We start from the raw sequence: 27,942 nt of genomic DNA, 5'->3' as shown, positions 1-27,942 counted from the left end.
CTCGACATTAGGGAAAATCACATCAAAACAGTTCTTTTTTTATTTAGTGTTACTGCTTAGGCATCTTATTAATTGCATTAGCACATTAAAAAATATTCAATTTTCAGAGAAACCAACAACAGAATATAAGTAATAAAAGCCAAGAAAACAAATGTCCACCAATGCCCCTGTCATTCAGAATGCCCTCACTATAAAATATACCTTTAAATATGATTGTTTTACATCAACAACTTTCTTCCAAAGAACCTTTCCTCTGAAACCTGTTTATGGCAAATTATATTCTAAACATTAAACAGATTTGTCTTCAGAAAGAGCCTGCTCTTGAAAAGCTCGCTATGAAAAATCAGCAGCTCAAATGAATGTTCAAGCATCGTTGTTTTAGTGCATGAAAGTAAATAAAAAACACCAGAACATATTGTTATGAAATGAAATATAGAATTTCTCCTATACTGCAGTGGTAAAGTGTCTCCTGTAAATCTCTCTCTTTTTTGTTATAAATTAAGCTTTCTTTTGAACGATATGAACTATAACTAAATACATATAAACGTACTTAAACATCAGTTATTTGAAAATGCATTCTGTAAGGCAGAATAAATGTAACGAAGCTTTGGGATGGTTCCACATACTGAATATGTACTGTGTATGTACAGTATGTGTGATGTTGGTTATATGGTCCTGTTGTTGCAGATGTGTGAAGTGACTTAAGGCTTTATTGTTGTCTTTCCTGGTTCCCTCCAGCCACCAAAAGCCTTCTCCAGGTAGAGGGCAGTAGCCAATGAGAGACGGTCCTGTAATTTACCTGCCACGATCTGTACACCCAGGGGCAAACCCTCCGCACTCAGCCCTAGTGGACACTGGGTTACTGGCAGGCCCAGAATATTGAAGATCCCTGCAGAGAACAGAGATGAAGTGTAGAATTAACAATAAGCGGCGAGGCATCTTACACTCAGAAATGTATTTTTGCTAATTGTTCAATATTGTTCAATATACTTCTGTACAATGTGGTGGGACAGGGGGGGAAGGAGGTGTTTGGTTTGTGTTTAATTGGTTTATGTTCAATCCACTTAAAATTGTATTCAATTATGTTAACTTAATTGATTTATGTTGGGACAACAAGAATGAACTTCACAGTAGCATTGGAGATCATTGAAATGTGTACCAAATACAAGTTCTGGTAATGATGGTGAGACCAATCCATGATTTGGTGCAAATGTATTATTAGTAATATTACAAGTTTTGACAGAGAAATGCACATCTGACAGTAGTAAGTTGAGATACAGATGTAAATTTATTCAAAACAGTATTATTATGATAACCATGAGCATAACAACCCTGTTACCATAATAACATTAGATTCAATTTTGGCATTTGTTATGAAAAACTAACCTAAGGACAAACATAGGCCTTGTTAAAAACAAATGCAGTAATTATTACATCACAATTCTTTTGTGTGGAAAGAGAAATTTTATATAATAAAATTTCTTATCCATATTAGAGCTAAGAGTATAGTATTGATAACAAGCACGAGATCGTCATTGCTTACTGATGAAGCAGTGCAGTTGTTAGCATCAGTCCCTTTAGCGCCTTCGCTCGCTTTCATTACTTTTGTTTCTTTCTCATCTTCTACTTTATCTCCTTTTTAACTTTGTTTGTCATTGTTTAACATACTGAGTTGCAAGTGTATTTTTAAATATAAATCGATCAAAGTGAGAACATTTTATTTGGTCACATGAAGCTGAAGAAAGTGCATCCATTCCATTTCATGTAGGCATGGGCCGGTATAAGACTCTGACAGTATGATAACCTTGGATAAAAATATCACGGTTTCACAGTATTGTGGTTACTGCTCTAAAATATAATCTTTTTAAGTGTCTGGGTAAGTGTCTGTCCCCCTTTGAACACAATATATTTTATTTTGAAAAACATTTAAAATATTTTGGAGCAGTAAACATGTCAGGCTAAAGCATTAAAATAAATCATTGACTTCTGCTGTCTTCAGCATTTTTTAAAGGCACTGATTTTTAATTGTTATTTCTTTAGATGTATTTATTTTAGGGGTGTCACGATCCTCCAAATCCTCGATTCGATTACTTTTTCGATTCTAAAGTCACGATTTGATTCGATTTTCGATTATGAATAATTAATTAATTAATTAATAACAAATTAATTATTTTTAGCCTACCGTTTAAACTACCTGACTTGCATGGTCTTTGTTTTACCCATAAACAAATCATACAGTAAATGAATAAAGGTAAGTTACACACATAATAACCACCTGTCAATCACTTTTTTCTGCGGGACTCGTGAATAGGCTGTGATCTGTGTCGTTATAAAGGCGTCGGTAAAAAAGGTGCACAACCAACAGGAACCAACCAACAGTATCTGAGGTGTTCGCTAAAATGACTAAGGGTGCTTTCACACCTGTGAATCGATTCAGTTGTTCCGAAACAGAGATTAAAATTGTTACATTGTTGCTCTTTGCTCTTGGAGCGGTTCGCTTTCACACTGCAAAGTTTCTAATCGGACCAAAAGAGCTAAAACAAGTCTCGTGCGAGTAAACTCTCCTTACATAAGTCAGAGTGTCAGGGTTTATTTTGCAGTGTCCCGCTAAGCTGTCAGGAGAGGTGGTGGTTTGGTGGTGATTGACAGGGTGCGCGCGCGTGACGTGTCTGAGGAGAGACGCGGTGGGGAGGGGTGAGAAGGGTGCGCGACGATGCCTATTTGAGGACTGGGAGAGAGACGCGAGATTACCGGGAGATCATCACTCGTTTGCGGGCATCCGGAGACTCGCGAAACTTCCCGCCCTACTCATAATTCTCTCTTCATATAGCCGTAAGCCTATTACATATCCATAAAACACTGTGATATAACCGCGCTCGGATCGGATCGCTTTCTTACTGCAATCGAACCGCTCCAGGGTTCGTTTCAATCGAGCCGAGACCACCTCATTCAAGCGATCTCGGAGCGATTACTTTGGCGCGGAACAGAGCGCGATTGCCCTGTTCACATATGCCAAACGAACCGCGCTAACTGGGCAAACGAGATACGTTCCGAAACAAAAGTGTAGGTGTGAAAGCACCCTAAGTACTTGTGTGAAAGTAAGGGTGCTTTCACACCTGTGAATCGATTCAGTTGTTCCGAAACAGAGATTACAATTGTTACATTGTTGCTCTTTGCTCTTGGAGCGGGTCGCTTTCACACTGCAAAGTTTTTAATCGGACCAAAAGAACTAAAACAAGTCACGTGCGAGTAAACTCTCCTTACATTGGTCAGAGTGTCAGGGTTTATTTTGCAGCTTCCCGCTCAGCTGTCAGGAGAGGTGGTGGTTTGGTGGTGATTGACAGGGTGCGCGCGACGTGTCTGAGGAGAGACACGGTGGGGAGGGGTGAGAAGGGTGCGCGGCGATGCCTATTTGAGGACTGGGAGAGAGACGCGAGATTACCGGGAGATCATCACTCGTTTGCGGGCATCCGGAGACTCGCGAAACTTCCCGCCCTACTCATAATTCTCTCTTCATATAGCCGTAAGCTTATTACATATCCATAAAACACTGTGATATAACCGCGCTCGGATCGGATCGCATTCTCACTACAATCGAACCGCTCCAGGGTTCGTTTCAATCGAGCCGAGACCACCTCACTCAAGCGATCTCGGAGCGATTACTTTGGCGCGGAACAGAGTGCGATTGCCCTGTTCACATATGCCAATCGAACCGCGCTAACTGGGCAATCGAGATACGTTCCGAAACAAAAGTGTAGGTGTGAAAGCACCCTAAAAGATGGAAGCAGTCTACTGACCCGCTGACTGCCTTGACTCGCTGTCTCGAGCGAATGACAATGTGTGTGCGTCTGTGTCTGTGTGTGAATGGGTGTGTGTGGTCACGTGATGTGCATTTTTTTAGTGGTAGTGAGGAAGGAGGGCTGCTCAGAAACGCTACACGCCAGTGTGGATGTGGATCGTTGTCGTTATAAAATGCCATTTAAAAACAAAGACATATTAGTGTAAACAGGGCCTGAGTGTATATTTTTTTGTGTATCCCAACCGTAATACGTACATAGCAGAGCTTGCAAACTGTGTTTTTTTTGTCGACAACAGGAACTTATCAGCATAACTAACTGGAAATCCAAAATACTCCACACCGGCGACTTCATTGAAAGAGGAGAGGATTTAAGCTCTGTCGACGGGTCTCCTGCGTCTGCAGTTCAACAAGCACTTCAACAAGCATGTTTTTTTCCCGCTTGGCAAGCCAAGCTAACGTGACATGGGGGCGTGGCAGCATCGACGATTCTATTTTTTGAATCGATAATCGAAGTTAAGCATAAATTTCGATCGATTTCGATTAAAAATCAAAATCGTGACACCCTTAATTTATTTACATTTTACCTTTGTAAAATATAAAATCATGTGTCTCCTCACAGTTTGTGTCTGATTTTGTGAGCTAACTGACAGTTGTTTGCTCCCCTTTTTTTCCCTTGCCCTGTCAGCCATGCCCACTCCTCCCTCTGCTCACAGCGTTCCACGCCCATTATGAAGCATTTTTTGAAAAAATTCTGAGGTAGACCTGAACTGAAAGAGGGGGGTTTCATGACCTTTTAAAACAATATGACGGTTTCTTAAAAAATACAACATGTAACAAACTGTTCACAGTCATTCAGTTTAATAATATAGCCGCTGTAGTCTGACATATTGGCCATTTTCTCTTCTTTCAGCCTTGTGTTGTAATCCAAGCACTGAAATCATTCGTAGATGGGTGACCTTTTGCTAGGATTTTAAACTCAAAGCAGCTTTAATTAAATATGTGATAGGCTTATTGATAGCACATAATTGATTATCAAAACGACGTGACTCTCTTGAATGGTTTAACTTATCATTAACTGATCATTTCCACAGTTTTAGTTTCAGCTTCCTGTTTTAAAAGATGGAAGCTGAAACTACTGGCACCTGCTGAAACAGACACATACTGTATTTCCTCTCACACAGATGCTGTATTCACACAACATTTAAGTTTGACGTTGATTATGGGCTTAAAGCAGTGGTCTCAAACTCAATTTCTGGAGGGCCACAGCTCTGCATAGTTTAGCTCCAACCACCTCTAACTTAGGGTGCTTTCACACCAAGACTTTTGTCTCAGAACCTGTCTCGTTTGCCCAGTTAGCGCGATTCATTTGGTATATGTGAAACCACCAATCGTGCTCGGATCCGAGATCGCTTGAATTAGGTGGTCTCGGCTCGATTGAAACGAACTCTGGAGCGGATCGATTGTAGTGAGAAAGCGATACGATCCGAGCGCGGTTATATCACAATGTTTTATGGATATGTAATAGGCATACGGCTATATGGAGAGAGCATTATGAGTAGGGCGGGAGTTCATTCCAGACATCCCAATTCTCCCAGAAGTTTCGGGAGTCTCCCGCAAATTCACAAAGACTCCAGGATGCTCGGAAACGAGTGATAATCTCCTGTAAATCACGCATTTCCCTCCCTGTCCTTAAATACGTAGCACACCCTTATCACCCCTTCCCACCTCATCTCTCCTCGCTCCTCAGACACGTCGCGTGCACCCTGTCAAACACCACCAAACCACCACCTCTCCTGACAGCTAAGCGGGACTATGCAAAATAAACCGTGAAACTCTGACAAATGTGAGGAGAGTTTACTCACACATGACTTGTTTTAGCTCTTTTGGTCCGTTTAGAAACTTTGCCGTGTGAAAGTGAACCGCACCAAGAGCAAAGAGCAACAATGTAATAATTTTAATCCCTGTTTCAGGAACAACTGAATCGATTCACAGGTGTGAAAGCACTCTTAAACCAACTTAGTGTATAGTAGTCTTAAACACTTTGTTTAGTTGGATCAGCTGTGCTTGATTAGGATTGGAGCAAAACTGTGCAGAGCTGTGGCCCTCCAGGAATCAAGTTTGAGACGTATGGCTTAAAGTGATAGTTCACACAAAAATAAAGAATAACTTATTCACAATTTACTCTCGTTCCAGTGTTTTTCCTGTTGAACTCAAAAGACAGTTTTTTTGAAAATGTTGGAATCCACTGACATTCACAGTAGGGAAAACAAACACTATTGAAGGCACCGATTTCCAACATTCTTCCAAATATCTTCTGTTTAACAGATGTGCAACAAGTAATTGATGACAGAATTTTTGATTTTTGGGTGAACTATCCCTTTAACAACCAGATCAGGAATAGACCACACTTACCAGTGTAAGAGAAGTTGAAGGGTGTGAAAATGGGGTGGTGGTGTTTCTGGGCGATCAGGGGATGGCTGGGGTACAGCAGCACTCCATCTGTGCCCAGTAGCTCCTCCAGCTCCTGCTGCAGACTCTCCTTCTGCTGCATAATGAACGGAGATGGGTGGGAGCTCTGGAAAAGCTCAACTAAAGCCAGACCTTAGAAAGAGAAGCAGAGAGAATCGGATACTATTATCATTTGCTTTCATCACCTTCAGATACACTGTCAAAAAACAACTGTACAGCATCTGGACACTTTAAAGTCCGCATAAATCAGAAGCTGCTGAGACTTTTTTTCAGTATGTTAATTTACTTCCAACTGAAATTGAATATTGAGTAGAGGGGGGGGCTTTCTTTTTTCACATTATTCTCCATTGCAAACTAATGGTTATAGGAGCACAATTAAGAATACTGTAGCTAAAAAAGGAAAGAGAATGACCGCCACTCCATACTAGAGGCAATATTGGAAAAATATGTGATTGACATATATTGTTTTTCTGCAATATACAGTTGAAGTTAGAATTATTAGCCCCCATGAATTATTAGCCGCCCGGATTATTTTTTCCCCCAACTTCTATTTAACAGATTTTCTCAACACATTTTCAAACATAATAGTTTTAATAACTTATTTCTAATGACTGAATTATTTTATCTTTGCCATGATGACAGTAAATAATATTTTACTAGATATTTTTCAAGACACTTCTATACAGCCTAAAGTGACATTTAAAGGCTAAATTAGGTTAACTAGGCAGGTTAGGGTGATTAGGCAAGTTGTTCTATAAAAATGGTTTGTTCTGTAGATTATCGAAAATATATATAGTTTTAAGGGGCTAATAATTTTGACCTCAAAATGGATTTTAAAAAATGTAAAACTGCTTTTATTCTAGCTGAAATGAAACAAATGAGAAAAAATATTATCAGACATACTCTGAAAAGTCCTTGCTCTGTTAAACATAATTTGGGAAATATAAAAAAAATAATAATAAATCAAAGGGAAAAAAAATTCTTCAACTCACTTCAACTGTATATATTGTGTTATGAATATAATTTCACCAGACAGCTTGAACAGCTCTACTTGAAAAGAATTCATTAATTTAGGATTCAGATTCGGGATTATTCTGGGTGTAAATCATGCATAAAACATTAATTCGATCATTTTCTTTTAGCTTAGTCCTTTATTTACCAAAGGTCAATCAGCTGCAACCCATCACTGGGAAATGTATAAAACATAATAAACAATTTAAAAGCATAGATGAATACAATAGACCAAAGACATATCTAGTGCTTTATGGTTTTCTGGGGAGCCAAAGAGTATTCAGGTGCAGAAATGTAAATCATATGTAAAATAGCATGGTATATTCTTTAGTGTATAAGTAGTTATACATTAATCTTTATTATTAAACTTACAAACAGTACAAATTATTGTGCCTTATTGTCATAGGCCCAGATCTTAAAAACACATGCAGATGATAAACTTCATCCATGAAATTATTGATCAAATACAAACCCAACATAAAAACTCAACATTGCATATTCTGTGATGGGTGCTGAAATAATACAGTTGAAGTCAGAATTATTAGCCCCCCTTTTATTCATTTTTGAAAAATATTTCCCAAATGATAATTAACAGAGCAAGGAATTTTTTACAGTATGTCTGATAATATTTTTTCTTCTAAAGAGAGTCTTATTTGTTTTATTTCGGCTTTATTTGTTTTTAATTTTTTTAAAACCATGTTAAGGTCAAAATGATTAGCCCCTTTAAGCTATATTTTTTCGACAGCTGAAAGAATAAACCATTGTTATACAATAACTCGCCTAATTACCCTAACCTGCCTAGTCAACCTAATTAACCTAGTTAAGCCTTTAAATGTCACTTTAAGCTGTATAGGAGTGTCTTGAAAAATATCTAGTCATATATAATTTACTGTTGATAAAATAAATCAGTTATTAGAGATGAGTTATTAAAACTATTATGTTTAGAAATTTGTTAAAACAATCTTCTCACTGGTAGCACGTTCGCCTTACAGCAACAAGGTCGCTGGGTCGCTGGTTCGAGCCTCGGCTAAGTTGGGGTTTCTGTGTGGAGTTTGCATGTTCTCCCTGCGTTTGTGTGGGTTTCCTCCGGGTGCTCCGGTTTTCCGCACAGTCCAAAGACATGCGGTACAGGTGAATTGGGTAGGCTAAATTGTCCATAGTGTATGAGTTTGTGTGGATGTTTCCCTAGAGATGGGTTGCGGCTGGAAGGGTATCTGCTGCGTAAAAACTTTGGATAAGTTGCCGGTTCATTCTGCTGTGGTTACCCCGAATTAATAAAGGAACTAGGAAATGAATGAATGAACCGTCTCAGCGTTAAACAGAAATTGGGGAAAAAATAAACAGGGGGGCTAATACTTCAGGAGGGGTAATAATTCTGACTTCAACTGTATGTTGTGCATCCCTTCTCAAAACACAGAAGCAAATGGTCTGATTTGATTGAAGATTATCAAAACAAATTTTTTCAGTATAATAATTTGTACATGAATGTCCACCTAAAGAATAACGAAAAAAGTGTTTACTAGCAAAACAAAAAAATGTAAATTTTGATTTACACTCAATTACAATCACAAGACTTAACAGCAGTGATTTGGATCTGAGAAAAATACAATTAATTTAGTTCAGATTTTATTATAAATTAATTTTAAAAAATTTTTAAATTATTTCACAATTCAGTAAACATGAAGTGAAACAAATTGTGGTATTAATCATGTAAACAATTAAAGAGTGCAGAGGGTAATTTGCTCGGGTTACACACCTATTGCTGCAAGTGTGTGCGAAGAAAATCCCAGAAACCATTTGAAGAGCTCCCAGGCTGGCCAAACCTTCTTCCCACCTTCACTCATGAGCTCTGCGAATGTGGTGGGAGGCTAAGAGGGGGAAAATGACAAAATCTGACAACGAAGCTACTACAATTCTAAACTATACTGACGACTACTGCAAAATATATCATGTTATGTGGTTTGCTTTAAGTTAGCTTTTGTTCAAAAAGAGACTGAACGTTTGCTTCGGGTTTGTTTTGAAATTTTTTTTGTTATATTTTTGGCCAATAAAGTAGACTTTCACATTTTATTGATATTTCATTTAACATAACTGTACAGTATATTCTTTTGTGACCCTGGACCATGAAGCCAGTCGTATGTTGCATTGATATATTTGTGGCAATAGCTAAAAATACATTGTATGCATCAAAATGAAAGATTTTTCTTTTATGCTAAAAATCATTACCAATTAAGTAAAGATCAAATTCCTGAGGATATTTAGTAAATTTCCTACTGTAAATAAATCCGAACTTTGCTAAGAACTTCATTTAGACAGATTAAAAGATGATTTTCTCAATATGTTAGATTTTTTTTTCTGAACCCTCAGATTATTCATTCATTCATTTTCCTTCGGCTTAGTCCCTTCATTTATAAAGGGTCACCACAGCAGAATGAACCGTCAACTTATCCAGCATATGTCCTACGCAGCGGATGACCTTCCAGCCGCAACCCATCACTAGGAAAACCCTTGGATTACAAAATATTGTGTCTAGTTGTATCTCATTATCAATGCAAAGCTTCCATATTGAGATTTCAGGTGATGTAAAAATCTCAATATAAATAAAAATGACCCTTATGACCGGTTTTGTGGTCCAGGGTCACATTTGATCAATATATTCAATGTTATATACATAAATGTAAGTGTAATATAATATTAACCAAAAGCACACACCTTTCCATCCTTGCCAGGCGAAGCCATCATGGTTCCCCAGATCTGAAAAGAGTATTTCAGCTGGGGGATCAACAGCTCTTGAACTTTGACCCCAAGATCTGCCTCTAAACGTTTGACCACCTAAAAATGATTAGAAATCATTTATTAAAGTTATTAACCATTTTAAAATAAATATCAGCTGAGTGAAGGTGATCCAGACACACTGACCATCTTCTGTGCGTGCAGCAGCTGTGGCTCCACTGGAGAGACCAAATGAGAGCCTCCATTGTGAGGGACAGAGAAGAACCTCAACTTTTTCAAATCCACTTCAGTAAAGAGAGACAGTCTATTGAGAGTGGAAGACAGACAGGTGGAGAAGTGATGCTTTTGTTATAGCAGTGCCCTGTGGTTTCCTTAATGTCGAAAATGCAGATGGAATCATGGAAGTCAGTAATTAAAGGGGGAGTTCACACAATTTTTTTTTTTATTTAATTACCTTTTACTCGCACTGATCTAAACTTTTATCAGTTTTTTTCTTTTGTTGAACACAAAACGAGATTTTCTGATGAATTTTGGAAAAAACATGCCCTTGACTTTCATAGTTCCACAAGAAATACTATAAAAGTCAATGGCTGCTGCTCTTCAGCATTCTTCAAAATATCTTATATTGTGTTCAGCATAGGGCTGGGTGATAAAATCGGTATCTGTATTTATTGACCGAACACAATTGTTATCGCTAAAAAAGGTTTGGTATGAAGTTTCGTTATGAAGCACTATAGTTTTATTAAAATGTGGCTTCAGAGCGCGTGCCTTGGAAGCAATGGCAATAAGCTGAGGGTGTAGGTTTGTCATTTCAATGGAAGCGTGCGACATGCATGACATGCACATGGGAGCTACATGCACATGTTGTGCAAGCAGCACAACCTCTAAAAAATCATTCATGGTCGCCTAGTTACAAAAGACCTGATAGAAAACGGTGAAGGAAACCACGCACTCGCAATTGTCACTTCAGGTTAGAATAAAAACACATGCGAAAATGAGTGCTGTAAAGCAGCAGTGAGAGGCTGTATGTCGCCAGAGTGGCTTTTTGGTTTCTTTTCTTGTGCATCCCAGCCACTAGCTCCCCATTTAAAGGATTTGTTAGCATTAAGGGATAAGGTAGTCATTCAACTTCACAATTTGTAATGTTGCAGCATGTATTTGAATAATGATGGCTTCCTTTCATGGATGGTTTCCTTTACTTGGAAGCTCAGATTTAGCTATCATAATTTGTTTTGTTTACAGACTATGAGGTTTACTGTATCATTATTAATGACACCTTAAAGATGTTGTTCTACCTTTACCATTGCACACACTTTGGAACATTTTACTTATCAAGTTTAAGAGTCTCCTTAACACGTATGTTCATTCATTCATTCATTCATTCATTCATTTTCTTGTCAGCTTAGTCCCTTTATTAATCCGGGGTCGCCACAGCAGAATGAACCGCCAACTTATCCAGCAAGTTATTACGCAGTGGATGCCCTTCTAGCCGCAACCCATCTCTGGGAAACATCCACACACACACACACACACTACAGACAATTTAGCCTACCCAATTCATCTGGGCTGCATGTCTTTGGACTGTAGGGGAAACCGGCAGGGAGAACATGCAAACTCCATACAGAAATGCCAACTGAGCCAAGGTTCGAACCAGGGACCCAGCGACCTTCTTGCTGTGAGGCAACAGCACTACCTACTGCGCCACTGCCTCACCCTAACATGTATGTATATTTTATTATAATGAGATCCGATATTTTGTTTAAATATATATTTTTTGAAACTTAACTGCAGCAAACTATAAAAGCAACACTTCACGCTTGTTTTGCCAACACAACGTGGCGTCTCTGTGGTGTAAAGACGGTGACACTAATGAATATTAATGAAGTTGCACAATAGAGCGCGCTGATTGGTTTGAACCAAGGCTTACTCATGCATTAATGCAACACACTGTAAGACGTAATAAGGCACACTCTGGCACAGACGCCCAGTCTGCACGCTGGAATACAACGCTATTATGTCATGACCGTGACGCAGCTTCAAAAATTCGTTTCAAACAGGAAGTACGAATTTGCTTGAAATAACGCAAAAACAACCAATTTACACTTTTTAGTGAAATATAGGTGTCCTAATAGTGTTTTTAGCAGTGTGGGACACATATACGACTGTCAACAGCTCAAAAAATGTGTTTTGGTGTTTCGTGACCCTTATTAAAGGGCCATGAAACCCCCTCGTTTCAGCAGGGTGTTTTCACACCTCCACTTTGGAAAAAGTCAGAAAAGTGGGGGTGTCCAGCTCTGTTTAGGGGGGAGTGTCGGAGGAACTAAAGTGGGAGGGTGTGGGAGTGTCTATTTGGGCACGCGCGAGTTTCAGTCAAAATACACACACAGGAGAAAGAGATGGTGTTTAACCTACATGGACATCTGTAGTGGAATTATTTGCCAAATTATTAACTGGTGGACTTTAACTGCAGTTTGGCTCTTTCATTCAGGGAATTCATTCATGTCCCTCGCGACAAACGCGATATTTGATTCGAGGATCTGCTCTAAGCGTGTATTTTTCATGCAATGTTTGATACCGCACGGCGAATGACATAAAAAAAACTCCGTATTTCCCGGAAACTTAGACGCACACGGCAGGTAACGTCAGAAAGCCGCGTGTGTTATTCCGGTCACAAAATGCGGTGCTAACATGTTTGCCCTCAGTGCAATAGTTAACTTAATTCGATACGAACAAACTGAATAAACAAAGAGCACTGGTCGCTCACTTACCAAATCTGTAGAGACAGGTCAATCACCAGCAACTAGAGCCGCGTCTGAAGAGAAGACTACATCCGGAATCCGGATCTCAGCGTTTGCAGATGAGAACAGCTCTCAGGTAAACAATAATCCCCCTTAGACACGTAAGTTATTGTTGTCGCGCGTCGCGTACACTGTTAATCCACACGTGAGTCTGAGCTCTCACAGAGAGAAAATGAAAACGAAACTTAACTGCAGCAAACTATAAAAGCAACACTTCACGCTTGTTTTGCCAACACAACGTGGCGTCTCTGTGGTGTAAAGACGGTGACACTAATGAATATTAATGAAGTTGCACAATAGAGCGCGCTGATTGGTTTGAACCAAGGCTTACTCATGCATTAATGCAACACACTGTAAGACGTAATAAGGCACACTCTGGCACAGACGCCCAGTCTGCACGCTGGAATACAACGCTATTATGTCATGACCGTGACGCAGCTTCAAAAATTCGTTTCAAACAGGAAGTACGAATTTGCTTGAAATAACGCAAAAACAACCAATTTACACTTTTTAGTGAAATATAGGTGTCCTAATAGTGTTTTTAGCAGTGTGGGACACATATACGACTGTCAACAGCTCAAAAAATGTGTTTTGGTGTTTCGTGACCCTTATTAAAGGGCCATGAAACCCCCTCGTTTCAGCAGGGTGTTTTCACACCTCCACTTTGGAAAAAGTCAGAAAAGTGGGGGTGTCCAGCTCTGTTTAGGGGGGAGTGTCGGAGGAACTAAAGTGGGAGGGTGTGGGAGTGTCTATTTGGGCACGCGCGAGTTTCAGTCAAAATACACACACAGGAGAAAGAGATGGTGTTTAACCTACATGGACATCTGTAGTGGAATTATTTGCCAAATTATTAACTGGTGGACTTTAACTGCAGTTTGGCTCTTTCATTCAGGGAATTCATTCATGTCCCTCGCGACAAACGCGATATTTGATTCGAGGATCTGCTCTAAGCGTGTATTTTTCATGCAATGTTTGATACCGCACGGCGAATGACATAAAAAAAACTCCGTATTTCCCGGAAACTTAGACGCACACGGCAGGTAACGTCAGAAAGCCGCGTGTGTTATTCCGGTCACAAAATGCGGTGCTAACATGTTTGCCCTCAGTGCAATAGTTAACTTAATTCGATACGAACAAACTGAATAAACAAAGAGCACTGGTCGCTCACTTACCAAATCTGTAGAGACAGGTCAATCACCAGCAACTAGAGCCGCGTCTGAAGAGAAGACTACATCCGGAATCCGGATCTCAGCGTTTGCAGATGAGAACAGCTCTCAGGTAAACAATAATCCCCCTTAGACACGTAAGTTATTGTTGTCGCGCGTCGCGTACACTGTTAATCCACACGTGAGTCTGAGCTCTCACAGAGAGAAAATGAAAACGAAACTTAACTGCAGCAAACTATAAAAGCAACACTTCACGCTTGTTTTGCCAACACAACGTGGCGTCTCTGTGGTGTAAAGACGGTGACACTAATGAATATTAATGAAGTTGCACAATAGAGCGCGCTGATTGGTTTGAACCAAGGCTTACTCATGCATTAATGCAACACACTGTAAGACGTAATAAGGCACACTCTGGCACAGACGCCCAGTCTGCACGCTGGAATACAACGCTATTATGTCATGACCGTGACGCAGCTTCAAAAATTCGTTTCAAACAGGAAGTACGAATTTGCTTGAAATAACGCAAAAACAACCAATTTACACTTTTTAGTGAAATATAGGTGTCCTAATAGTGTTTTTAGCAGTGTGGGACACATATACGACTGTCAACAGCTCAAAAAATGTGTTTTGGTGTTTCGTGACCCTTTAAAACTATTTGCCTTAGTAAAGTTGGTAAATTAAAATAAAGTGGTTGCTGAAATATTCCTAAAAGTATTGTTAAAAAATCTTCAATAGTTATCGATGTCGCATGATTTATATATATATATATATATATATATATATATATATATATATATTTTGCAATATCGCCCAGCCCTAGTTCAACAGAAGAAAAAAGTGTGGTAAGTACACAATGACAGAATTAATGTATATTAAATGTAATCAAAGGTCTCGTGAATGTGTTGGGTTTTTTTGGGGGGAGGAGGAAAGAATTTAAGCAGTTATGAATTGACAATAGTAAAATATAAACCATTTTGAACTGTAAAACAAACGATCTAAAAATAAATGTTTCAACAAATCATCTGTTTTCAACATTAATAAAATGATCAAATCTGCATATTATAATGATTTCTGAAAGATCACATGACACTAAAGATTGATGAAATCACTGCTGAATGTTTTGTTATATATTAATCTATTTTACTGTGTTCTTTTATCAAATAAAAGTGATCAAACGTTGTGAGAAAAATGTAACAAGCATAGCATATAAGTAGTATAGTACATTACTTCTCAGCATTGGGTCCTCCCATGATGCTTAGCATAGGAATCAAGTCTTCTGCATAACGGCACATCGGTCCTGTACACAGAAATCCCATCTGCTGTCCAGAGGCTGGAGGATACTGACCCTCATTATTGACAATACCTATGTATACGGAAAACCCAAATGTAGCTTGAGCTTTGTACTCCCTGTGTAAACGATGTGTCAGCATTATTCACAACTGCAACCATTTTCCTACCAACTGATGGCTTGTGTCCAAAGATGCCATTGAAAAAGCAGGGGATACGGATGCTACCGCCGATATCTGATCCAATTCCAATCACGGAGGAGCCAGCACCCAATATACTGCCTTCACCTCCTGCAAGTGAGAGTATTAAGTCTTAGTAATTGTTATTTATGTTGCCCTGGCAGTTACTGTAGATGTATGCTGACACCTAGTGGTGCAACATTATCCAAAAATACTAGTTTTAGATGTGGTGTAATTTTGCACTGGCAAATAGCAAGATAGCCTAAATAACATAATTCTACCTGCACCACTTGAATTCACTCACACTAGGCCTGCTTTATTTAACACTGCAAACATTTTTAATACTCTAATAAAATTAGGTTTAGCCTACAAAAAAGTGAATATCTCAAAATAACTGTCTAAAATAAAATTTGATACCAAATTTACAGTTAATGTGCCCAATGGCCAACATGATCAGCAAGTGCCAGATGAGATGCTGGCTCCAGAACTGGCTTATAAGCCCTGATTGTAGGCAGACAACATTGAAAATAATAGTTATACGATCATGTTATATTAGTTCCAATTATAAAAATGAAACTAATTCTGCATCTAGGCAATTTTTGTGTGTGCCAGCCATCACTGTAGATGACACCTGAAGTTGTTTTAGCATGATTTAACTTTCAGTATTTAACACATACACGTTGCTAGCATCCTTTAAGAATAATCTCTTACAGGCTAATGTTTGATTTGCTTGCATGTTTCTGTCAGTTTTACAGTGTCCAAGAGTGAGTATGCATGTTTCAATGACCTGAGCTTCCGCCTACAATTCTTTCGAAGTCATAGGGGTTGTTAGTGATGCCATAAAGGTGGTTGTGAGACTCGAGCCACATACAGAGCTCACTGCAGTTCGTCACGCCCAGAGGAATCGCTCCTGCTCTCTTCAACAGTGCAACAGATGGGGCATCTGCCCCTGATACCAGATCCCGCCGGGTCAGTAGCCCTGTCGAGTTAGGCATGCCTGTCAGGAGAAAAACAGAAAGTGTCATCCAGCAACAGAAGACATCCAAAATTGCAGATTTTCTTCATGTGCTATTTTTAAATATTGCGCAAAATATTTGCAAATAATATAAAATTATATCATTTACAATAATAATTATAGTTTATATATAATTAAGTTACATTTTATATATGCATATAATAATATAAACAATTATAGAATGACATATGAATAATAAAAATGATTAATTCTTCAAGCTGAGAAACCAATTTATGCCTCCCAGGGCTCGAAATTAACTTTTTTACTTGGTAGCACCGGTGCTCCCAACTTCAAATATTTAGGAGCACCAAAATAAATTTAGGAGCACCAGAAAAAATTTAGGAGCATCCACCAAAAATGATTGAGCACCGCTGCAAATTGCTTTTTAAGGGATTTATTGTATTTTAAAACAACATCAATAGGACTGACAAAAACCAGAAACAACTATCTAACTAATGCTGCGAAGACATTGATATTTGTGTGCAATAATTCCAAAATGAATGTCTAATAATTCTAGAATATTAATGATGATGAAAATGACAATAATAGTAACAATGAATTACATTTCTCATTATGATACTGCCTTGAATGTGCATGAATGTAGGTTATCTGCTATAAAAAGTCTGTTACTTTATGAAAAATAATTGTATAGTTTGCATCAAACAAAAATGAAGCATTGCAGTAAGAAATATTTATTTTGTACTGCTGTTTTTATATGCATGTCAATTTAATAAATAATATTTCTGCTACAAAACACAAAAGGTTATAATAAATCATTCAATTCAATGATGAAAGCTGCAAAGCAGTCATCAGTAACTAAATAAAAAAATAATATACACCTCAAAAAAGAATAGACAAAAGAAAGAAAGTAAAGTCTCACTTCTATCACTCTTTAAAAGTTTTGGTTTCAGTTTGTGTCAATTTAAAGGTTCAGTCTGAGATGATCTTCATTTCTTTGTGTTTGTGGAAAAGCAGGCGAGTCAGCCGACCCAATTTATGAGCAGGCAGAGCAGGGTTCTTGCGCTAACCATCGGCGCAATACCGCTGTTTGTTATGAAACGCAGTTTCAGTGTAAACTTAGTAAAGGCGAGCTTCTTTGGCGATGATATGTACAGTATTAGATTTGACTTTTAGCGGACATTTGCGCTGAACACGCAGTGAATGCAACGCATGGAGATTCGTGCACCTTCTCCATGAAGCGCGTAGTCGATTGATCACAGCTGGCGGATCATTATTCACCACGTGACGTGTCATGATCGCTCTCATCTGCACCTCAACTTTAGGTGGGGTTTGCAAACCTGTGTGCTTTATGTTTTTACTCTTCAGCCTTTTGCATTTCCCTGTGGTCATAAAAGCTCCTTCCCTGTCATCTGACAGCGGAATACCTTGAGTGAATGACAGCTAATATGAACCAATATAGCGGCAGGGAAGAGCGATTCAGCACGTTTTTACAAAAAATCAAAACAGGTCGCACTACAACCATTATCAGCAGTCGCACTAATGCGCCCAAATATATTATGAGGTCGCATAGATTAATTTTCGGGCGCATATGTGACCAAAATGGTCGCAATTTCGAGCCCTGCCTCCTATTTGACTCAATTTTTCACATATGTATATTATGTACATCCTCAGATTTTATGTGCATTTTGGTGTTTTCATTCAGTGGTTTTTATGGACAATCCTAAAAAGTGCATAAAATAGGTGGATGGAAACACAGATATTCCCCAATTAACAGCATGTCAGAAGTAATGAACCTTGCAGGGCAAAGGCCTCTTTGACAGTAATGGGCACTCCAAGCAGAGGTAGTCTGTCCTCCAACACGTCCTCTCCTCCAGTCTCCTCTTCTATTAACTTGTCCACCTGAGCAGCCTCCTGGAGTGCTGCAGAAAACCTGAGGACATCATCATTTGTGTTCAGGATCAGAATGAAAGTAGATTAATTTTCCCTTTGAAGTCACTCACCTGTCCTTCACCATGGCATTGATAAGTGGGTTGACCTCCTGAATGCGGTCAATGTAGGCCTGGACCACTTCCACACTCGTAACCTGGAGACAAATTGGAAGGAAATCAGTAAGACCTTGGACTGCACAGTGAACTTGATGTCATCCCAATAATGTGTGTGGGTATTTAACTGAAAGATGAACACAGATGTAGATCTAAAATCTATGTTGAATTTGAATCATTTACTTTCTGGTGAGTTGAAAACTTTGAAAAATGTATTTTTAAACAGTTTTTTTTTCAACGCATTTGCTTTGCTTTTGCTCAGTCTGTGATTGTTTGTTTGTTTGTTTGTTTATATTAATTGTAACTGTGAGCTTAAGACAACATTAGATGTGTTGTTTCAGCAATGGTGTAATGACCACATATAGATATATGGCCACATGTATGTCAGTCTTCCCTTCACCTAAACAGTGAAAGCATATCTGGAATGAAAAGCAGCTGATAAAACAGAGATAGAGCCATGAAACATAAATATGGATGGTCAGTATCAGTAAAACTTTGCTAAAACACCAGAGCTGGTAAAAACATTATTCTGAACAATGCCTTGCCCCCTTTTGTTATTGGGGTTCATAAGTTTAAGTATTTTTTAAAAATTCACTAAAAGGATTTATATGATTGATTTGCTGACTGACTTATACCAATATTGATTTTGATAATTAAAAAACTGCAGGCTAATTCTTATATTGATACTGATATTTTCTCACAATATTGAACTTTTCTCCTGTGTTTTTACGCGTTTAATAAAATAATTCATTTGTCATGTCTTACTTTTTCATGCTGTAATTAATTTTAAATTGATAAAACCTCAGCCTATAAATACTGACAGCTGAAATGTCCGTGCAGAAGTGATGTTATTTTTTAATTATTTTGGAAACACTTTACAATAACAATACATGAATAACGTGTTAATATGTAAACTAAACATTAATTTATTATGAACTAATAATGAGTAAATGCATGCGCTAATCATGAACTAACTTTAACTACAACATGAGTCACATGAGTTTGTTTGAATAATGGCTACCTTATTTAATTGTTAGTACTGTTATTGTTTAGTAATTAATGTATTAATTATGTTAATGATGATGTGCCCCTCTAAGTAAAGTCATAATATAATTATACATTAACATATCAGGAGTTCATAAGCATTTAGTAACAGACTAATGATGATAACCTGCTATTAACTACTCATGAACTCCTGATATGTTAATGTTTACCTATATTATGACTTTACTTGGAGGGGCACGTCATCATTAGCCCATTCTTAACTACTCATAAACTCTTTATGCACACCTATCTAGTGCGTTTACACTGAATAACAATAGAAAGGTGTTCAGTCAACATCAACGTAGTTGGTGGATGAGTTAATGCTGATGTGCCCCTCCAAGTAAAGTCATGACTTAACTATACATTAACAGTTCATGAGTTCATGTTGGCCTGAAATTAAATATTAATTAATACATTAATTAACAATTAACTAAGAAGTAATTAAGGTAGCCATAATTTACACATGAACTCATGTGACTTCCCAACAAGGATTTTTGTTTTTAAAAGATGTCTAATAAACTTTTAAACATAGTGGTCTTGATTAAAACAAGGCTAAATTTGAGCTGTCAGTGAAAATCTAATAGATGTCTAAGAATAGCCCAAAACTAGATTAATCATCAAATAGAATGAAATTAATGACTACACATATAGTCTCTCTAATCTGTCTATTTGACGACTAGTTTTGTGCTATTCTTAGATGTCTATTAGATTTTTACTAACAGCCCAAGTTAAGCCTTGTTTTAGCCAATCTGTCTACATTTAGACGTCTATTAGACGTCTATTAAACACAAAATTGTTTGCTGGGTCAGGTTGTAGTTAAAGATAGTTTATGATTAGCTTGCCTTAACGTATCATTAATTCATATAAAGTAATGTTAATTTACAAATTAACACATCATTTTTCATGTACTGTTATTATAAAGTGTTGCCTTTTCATATAAAAACAGGGAACTTGAAAAAAAGCCCATTAAGACATACAAAATATCTGGTCTGGCTGTTTGTACACACCTATAGAGGACTTTAAATGAGCACTTAAGCCATAAACAATATAGCTATTGATTTCATAAGTGCTGTTGACCTTTGTACAGCCTTGAAAAACTCGTGAATTCCTCCAACCTACTAGTGCCAGTGTAAATACGCTTTCCACTCTAATAACCAACATTATGAAAGCTTACGTTCAACAAATTGTGATGTTAATAAACAAGGTTTTACGGGAAAACATGAAACTGGGTCTTTTAAAGAAACAACTACAACTCCCAGCATTCATGACAAATTCACCTTGTCGCATCTCTTCCTCATGAGCGGCGCGAAATAACATCTTTACTGTGGCGTCATTCAAAGTGTAACTAACATGTTATGACAGATATGCAGCTAATTGTAATAAACAGAACCTGTGGAGTTTTTAATAGATGTCTTACTTCCTTCCGGCGAATCTTTCGGGCAAGCTGCATCGCTGAAAGCAGCAGAAGTGGGTTAGTGATGGGTGGGAGTCTCGAAACTCCATGTCGCTGCTGAGGTGCAAATAACTTAAAAGCGGCGAATAAAATCCACACCACAGCTCTAAGCAGGCGACCCAAAAAACGCTCGAACCGGGTCAAAGCCATCGTCACTGGGTAGCAATAATGACAGCACACTGGCTGTCATGAAAGTGAAACAGGAATTGGTCTCTTTACTGCCCTCTGCAGGTTGAGCGGTGTGACTGAATCCCTGATGCTGCATACTAGAGCCTTATATAGGCTAACTGTTTGCTACACAGTCAAGAAGTTTGGACTGTCCTGGCTTATTTCCTGCTTCTTTTTTATTAGAATATGTAAGAGATACACAAAAAGGGATCACTTACAAAGAAAACAAAACAACAAAGAACAGATGAAAACAACAACAGTCAGGAACTGGCAGGTGCGTGTGTTTTCGTGTGTGTGTGTGTGTGTTTGCATGTGTGTGTAAAGGTAACTGGCTGAATATGTCAAAGTACACAAATAAGAGAAAAAGATATAAATATAAACATGTATAGCAGTCAATAAATGAAGCACATAACATGGATATAAATAAAACATAGATTGAAACCAGTCAGTGATATGGAGTGACAACAATGATAGCAATGTAATGATATTAATAATGACAGTAAAAAGAAAAAAGGACATCAGTAATAATAACTGACAACAACAATAATAATCATAATAATTACAATAATTACTTTACCAGCTACAGCTGCTACAGAAATTACTAATGCTACTACTTCTGCTACTATACAGCCACAACAACAACTACTACTACAATGTCTACTACTGCTGATACTATACTACAACAACGTCTTCTACTACACTCTCAGAAAAAAAGGTACACAGCGGTACAAAAATGTTTCTTAAGGAACAGTTTTGTACCTTTATAAAAGTTGTACCTTATATGGTACAGAAAAGTCCTCTTATGATACTGTTCTGTGCCTTTTATGGTACAATTAATAAAATGAAGGTACACAATTTCTCTCATAAAAAGGTACAAAAGTGTTGGACAACTAATTTATTACAATATCTATGAAAATAAATATGACTGGAAATGCAAAATCATTTATGAATTAATTCCATTTTAAAACATAAATCATAATTTAAAAGCTTATGTTTAAAGAACCTGATAAACATTATTATTAACTTCTATAACACAAAACAAATATTAAAACAAAACTAGGTATTGTTAACTAAACATTTAAGGCATTTTTAATAAACATTTGGTAAGCATTTTTGATCAATACATTTTCATTATTGATATTCTCAACTTTTGGCATTTTTGATTTCCACTACACACATGAGCTGGCTTAAGTCCTGCATATGCAGTGTTCTTGCAGCCATTTTAGTATTGTGAAACTAATCAAGCATTGTGCATATCTTGTTAAAATACTTTTGAATAATTATATTTCTATATTAAAATTAAGTCAATTCAATTAATGTTTCAGTGATTACGAATGTATTTTGTGAAAATTGGAGAAAAATGTTTTATATTGTACATGGGAGAATGTGTTTCTGTAACATTTTTATAAAAAGTGTTGTGAAATGTTTTGCAAAATTATTTTTATTCTTTATTGTAAATTGAAAATGTGCATTTACACATACTACACCAGTGACTACTTTAAAGTCTACCACAACTGATATTACTACAACTACTACTGCTACAGCAACAATCACAACTACAACTACAATCACTACAACTACTACAATCACTTCTACTACAATCACTACAACTACCACAATCACCTTTACTACTACAATCAGTACTACTACTACTACAATCACTACTACTACTACTACTTCTACAATCACTACCACTACAACGACTGCTACTATTACAACTACAACAGCAACCTGAATAATGACAACGGTAGTATTAATAATTGTGATAATGAGGAGATAACATGAGGGCAAGTCAGAACAGTAATAATAATAAGGATAATAAAAATAGAAGTGTATTTTATCTTTGTTAGTAGCTTGTTTATGGTGTCCTCAATGTCATATTCAAGTACTCTGCTGTAAGTAAATTTGTCTTATGTGCTGGCTTAGATAATAGCTTCTTGCTAATTTTTTTCTGTTAGATGGCAAACAATTGGAAGTGGTTTTACTTGGCACTAGTTCTATATATACACAGTACATGTCATAGCCAGATTCTTTCAGAAAACAATTACACTCAAGTCAATCCACTTGTGAGAAATAGAGTATAAGACGGGTTGATTTATTGCTAATAAATTATTATTTCAAGTAGGGCTGGGTATCGTGATAAAATTTATGTCAATAACAATAATAAGCTCTGGACTTTTTCACTCTATATTGATTTAAGAGCCAATCACACAGCAGAAATGTGCAACAATAGAAATGTAAAAGTGTGTTAATGTTAGAGATGTATCGAATTTTCGGCCACTGAAAATTTATTGGACGAAAATATGTTATGCCATTTCATGGATCCTCTAATTTTTGTGGCTTCAGTCATTGTTGGGGTATACTCTTAAAACTGTAAGCATTAACAACTTATATCGAAATATATCGTCATTGTTCAATATGGAAAATAATTATCGAGATTGCATTTTTGCCATATTGACCCTGCTACCAGATCTATTTTCAGCTGTCAGACACTGACATGAAAATATACTATAGTAATTTGTTGTGAATACTATAGTGTTTTTAAGCGTACTGACACTGACAGCTCCAATAGAGATGGAAAGGTTGCACAATTAGCTGAAAGGTTGCTAGAATTGTTTTTTATGTATGGGCAATATATACTGCATCACCAAAAATTACTAAGGTTATCTCCATGTATTGTGTGATAAGTCGATATATTGAATATTGTGACAGGCCCACTGGCATATATAAGCATTTCATTATAAACATTTGACAGCTCTGTAGAATTATGCTTTTTTCCAATACAGTTACCTGTAAAAATATGCATGTCATGAGTACAATCTTTGAATATTTCGTTTTTTAAGTAGAAAATGTTGTTGAATGCACTTTTAAAGTGCAAGATTTGTTTTGTTTTTTATTCATTCATTCATTTTTTTTTCGACTTAGTCTCTTTATTAATGTGAGGTCGCCACAGCGGAATGAACCACTAACTTATCCAGCATATGTTTTATGCAGCAGATGCCCTTTTAGCTGCAACTCATCACTGGGAAACATTCATACACACTCACTCACACACATACACTATAGACAATTTAGCCTACCTTATTAACCTATACCACATGTTTTGGGACTTGTGGGGGAAACCAGAGCATCTAGAGAAAACCCACATGAACACAGGGAGAACTCCACACAAAAAAATGCCAACTGACCCAGCTCGAACCAGCAACCTTCATGCTGTGGGGTGATCGTGCTACTCACTGCTGTGTAATAAAACACACTGTGCAGTGTTTTATTTTTAATAAGAAAAAAAGTACTTTTTTATTAACTGAACAATTTGAGACTCATCTTTTAATTATTAATGTATTAAGAATGCATTACTGTTGCCTTTTCCAAGACAAAAAAGATTAAGACCTTATCCAAAATGTAAATTTACAGTGTTATGTTTTAACTGCATTCTTTCTTCAGGTATTTGACTGACACTGACGGAAATTTGACATTGCATTACTGTGGTATTGTTGAGACAACTGAGCCTGGTTTCTCTCAAAGTTTTTTCCTTCACTTTCATCAAATGGTGAAGTTTGTTCCTCGCCACTGTCGCCACTGGCTTGCTTGGTTTGGGACTTGTGAAGCTGCACATTGATAGATTTGCTCTTCAGTGTTTGGACTTTCAGCAGTGAAAATTAAACCACACTGAACTGAACTAAACTGAAAATCTACTCTAAAAACTGAAGTGAGACAGTTTCAATTTACTAGACCTTCTATGTTAAGCTACTTTGACACAATCTACATTGTAAAAGCGCCATAGAAATAAAGAGGAATTGAATAAATTGCTTAATAAGCTGCATGAATGATGGTGCATCCCATATGTGTGTTGGGGATGTGTTTCAGAGAAAAATAATGACATATACACATTAATATATCAATAAATATGTTTTATTTGTGGTTTGACATTGCATGGTGGCAAAGCATGGGACATCTAGGCTCTTTCACCCCGCAAGACGCCAAGGTGAATGAGGACACCAACTGGCCAGGCCTTAAATGTAGACCTGAAACAAACAAAAAAGAACATATTTGGTTCAGCAGTTCGAGAAAATAAATGCTTCTTATTTCATCTCAGATTTACTACCTTAAACCAGTTATGAGAAAGGATTTGACTCAGGCTGATTCGCTCGCTATCATGGGGGTTGAGGAGCTCCCGTAGCAGACGACAGCAATCTGCACAGGAAGATGGGGGAGACATTTTAATATTACTTTAACGTTAAAGTCTGATTCTGGAATGATTTCTTGTGTTATGTGTCTTACCTTTTGACTGTCTGGGTTGAATATAAGAATACCGCTTGTATTTCAGTTGAAAGATGTCATAGTGTGTAGGGAAGTGGCCACAGAGGAGCATGAACATCACCATCCCTAAAGAAAAGGCGGTCGCTGGCTTGCCATAGTACTTCCCCTTGAGTTTATACTCAGGAGGGGCGTACGCATCGGTGCCTGAAGGAAAGAGATTTTGTTTGATGTATAAGCATGCATTAGCACAGCATATACTTTTTTCTCCATTAGCATAAAAGAAATAAATTATATAACACATACCACTGTATGTCTTGTATGAAGACTTTTTCAGAATGTCCGCGCATCCAAAGTCAATAAGTTTGACCTCAGATGTTTCCTTGTTTATGAGAAGGTTCTCCAATTTGACGTCACGGTGGAAGACTCCCCTCTGGCAACACAGGTCAGCAGCATGAATTGCTTGCTCCATGATGTGACGTGTTGTGTTTTCATCCAGGGTTCCACCGTGATGGTACAGGAACTCTTCAAGATTTTCGCAAGGAGATGGACATTCAAGAATCAAGACATAATGGTCTTCATGGTCTTGCCAGTCTAAAAGCTTTATGATGTGGGGATCGCTGGGGCCTTTATTAGCCAGGATAGTGAGGGCAATCTCCTTTGGCAGGGGGTTTGGATGATCAGGCTGGAAGATGGAAATGGGTTATCATTGTTAGATGGAGGCGGGTTCCATATAAATAATGCTAACATGATATGTTGTATGTGTTGTGTAGTGCATTGTACTTACAATAGAAATACATTCCGTATCCTGGCTCTTGGTGACATATTTCACAGCCACCTGATGAACAACACAAGAAAATAAACTTAGGGCTGGCTTAGAGTAGAGGATGAAGGTATGACAGGGCAAACTTTTGAATGCTTGATAACGTGTTCTTTAAATTGACTTACCTTGAGACCATCATCCAAACGCTTCCCTTCGTATACTACACCAAATCCACCTTTTCCCAGCTCATCACCAATGGTGTAATGGCTGAAGATGTAGTCTATTCAAAGATAAAATAACATAACAAATGTTAAACAATTAATACAAAATAATAGTTATGAGTCCTGGAATACAGAGAGACTATAGTAGTCAACGTTTGGTTCAAAACCTTTCAACTGTTCAACAACACCCATTCTTGTAAAACTTATTTAATCCACTTCCGATGTTGAGTGCTGTACTGAATATTGAATATCTTTAACATTCATTAGTAGGCCAATAGACTCATATCCAGTGGTGTAAAGTAACAAATTACAAATACTCAAATTACTGTAATTGAGTAGTTTTTCTCAGGAATTGTAAATTACTAAGTGTTTTTTAAACATGTGTACTTTTACTCTCCCTTGAGTACATTTTTTTGTGCTGTATCAGCACTTCTACTCCACTACTTTGAACCTGCAATTAATACTTTATTTTTTTCCAGTCCTGTGACATTTGACGTCAATATGTTGTTGGTTTATGCTGTTAGCTCAACGCTGGATTTTGGTAAATTTCCAACACAACCTAAAATCCACCGAATAGTAACGTCATTTGACATCATTATTGTACATCAAAATATTTTGGTCACCTGACATCACAACGTAAATCTAACCATATATTAAAAGTCTTATGACGTTGTGTGCCTGCTGGGCAATAACTCAATTCACTACAGAATGTTACGTTTACACACATCAAACAAATTACATGTAAATGCATCAGCTTTTCACAGTACTTTTAAAAGTGCTACTTTTTACTCATACCCTGAGTAATATTTACAACATATACTTTAACTGTTCTTGCACTACATTTTAGGCAAGTAATTGTACTTTTACTGCTTATAACAGTATTTTTAACAGGATAAAAAAGATGTAATTATGGCCGTGATGTGAATTTTGGAATTACCTAAAATTTTATTTTGTACGGATGTGTATTTTTTGTATATGGTTTGAAAACGTGTGATTTAAGTACAGCTGTTGTTAAATACAGCAGACCTATTTTATAACATGTTTGTGTCACTTACCATCACTACTTTTTCTTGCCCATGCCACCTTACTTTGCTCTCCCTCATTGCACTGCTGGCATGAAGGGCTCTCAGGAAGGGGCTTTTTGGCAGGCTTGAAGATGGAAATCAGCCTCCTCCTCCATTTCCCCTTCTTTCTTTTCTCCTGCACTCTACATGCCTCCTCCAACCCCCTGTCTCCTCTTTCCTTACCTCCCTCTCCTCCTCCTCCACCTTTCTCCACCAACTCCTCTCCATCTCCTCCTCCGCCCACAACACAAACAGGGGTTTCATCGCAAGGATGAAGATGTTGAACCGCCCAGTTTGTGCCGGGTTGATGGGGTATACGTAGATGTTGATCGTACACCCCATCGTCCGTTATCGGAATAACTTTTGTAAATCGATGTCCCATGACTGTGAAAATACGCAAACGCTAACTCCAACCAACAACAACCAACAAAGATTTTAGAATTTCACGCGCACTAGTAGGATTCCGCGCGTTCCATTCGAATGTTCTATTTGATCACGTCATGGAGCCACAC

General features: G+C 37.5%; 2 protein-coding genes and 1 long non-coding RNA gene across 4 annotated transcripts; 1 reads left to right on the top strand and 2 right to left on the bottom strand.

Moving 5' to 3' along the window:
* Positions 1 to 7: 7 nt before the first annotated feature.
* On the bottom strand, positions 8 to 21,165 carry faah2a (fatty acid amide hydrolase 2a). Of its 2 annotated transcripts, none has more exon segments than NM_001002700.2 (11): positions 8 to 889; positions 6,212 to 6,400; positions 9,036 to 9,147; positions 9,992 to 10,111; positions 10,199 to 10,316; positions 15,204 to 15,339; positions 15,434 to 15,553; positions 16,230 to 16,439; positions 18,212 to 18,348; positions 18,419 to 18,501; positions 20,922 to 21,165. In NM_001002700.2, coding segments are annotated over 11 exon segments (1,599 nt in total). In that variant the 5' UTR covers positions 21,108 to 21,165; the 3' UTR covers positions 8 to 701.
* LOC141386132 (uncharacterized) lies at positions 20,826 to 25,025 on the top strand. The gene is made up of 3 exons (XR_012407379.1): positions 20,826 to 21,399; positions 21,756 to 21,840; positions 24,570 to 25,025. It is a non-coding gene; the product is annotated as an uncharacterized lncRNA (long non-coding RNA).
* zmp:0000000653 lies at positions 25,018 to 27,942 on the bottom strand. Its single transcript, XM_068220916.2, has 7 exons — positions 27,422 to 27,942; positions 26,331 to 26,425; positions 26,170 to 26,220; positions 25,689 to 26,067; positions 25,407 to 25,589; positions 25,231 to 25,319; positions 25,018 to 25,150 (listed from the first exon to the last, which is right to left on the bottom strand). Exons 1-7 carry the CDS (start codon positions 27,810 to 27,812, stop codon positions 25,139 to 25,141), a joined length of 1,200 nt encoding a protein of 399 aa, XP_068077017.1. The 5' UTR covers positions 27,813 to 27,942; the 3' UTR covers positions 25,018 to 25,138.

The sequence above is a fragment of the Danio rerio genome, chromosome 1 (assembly GCF_049306965.1).
Source record: "Danio rerio strain Tuebingen ecotype United States chromosome 1, GRCz12tu, whole genome shotgun sequence".
Classification (NCBI taxonomy): Eukaryota; Metazoa; Chordata; class Actinopteri; order Cypriniformes; family Danionidae; genus Danio; species Danio rerio.
The sequence above is the reverse complement of the archived record's forward strand: the minus strand, read 5'-3'. Positions and strand labels throughout refer to the sequence as shown.

Coding starts and splice junctions, on each gene's coding strand:
- faah2a (XM_073939489.1), bottom strand. CDS start 20,802: ATGAGGAAGAGATGCGACAAG. Junction 18,502..20,781: donor TGAGGAAGAGATGCGACAAG/GTGAATTTGTCA, acceptor ATTTGTCTCCAG/GTTACGAGTGTGGAAGTGGT. Junction 10,112..10,198: donor TGCTGCACGCACAGAAGATG/GTCAGTGTGTCT, acceptor AATCATTTTTAG/GTGGTCAAACGTTTAGAGGC.
- zmp:0000000653 (XM_068220916.2), bottom strand. CDS start 27,812: ATGGGACATCGATTTACAAAAGTTATTCCGATAACGGACGATGGGGTG. Junction 26,426..27,421: donor GGCAAGAAAAAGTAGTGATG/GTAAGTGACACA, acceptor ATCTTTGAATAG/ACTACATCTTCAGCCATTAC. Junction 26,221..26,330: donor GTTTGGATGATGGTCTCAAG/GTAAGTCAATTT, acceptor GTTGTTCATCAG/GTGGCTGTGAAATATGTCAC.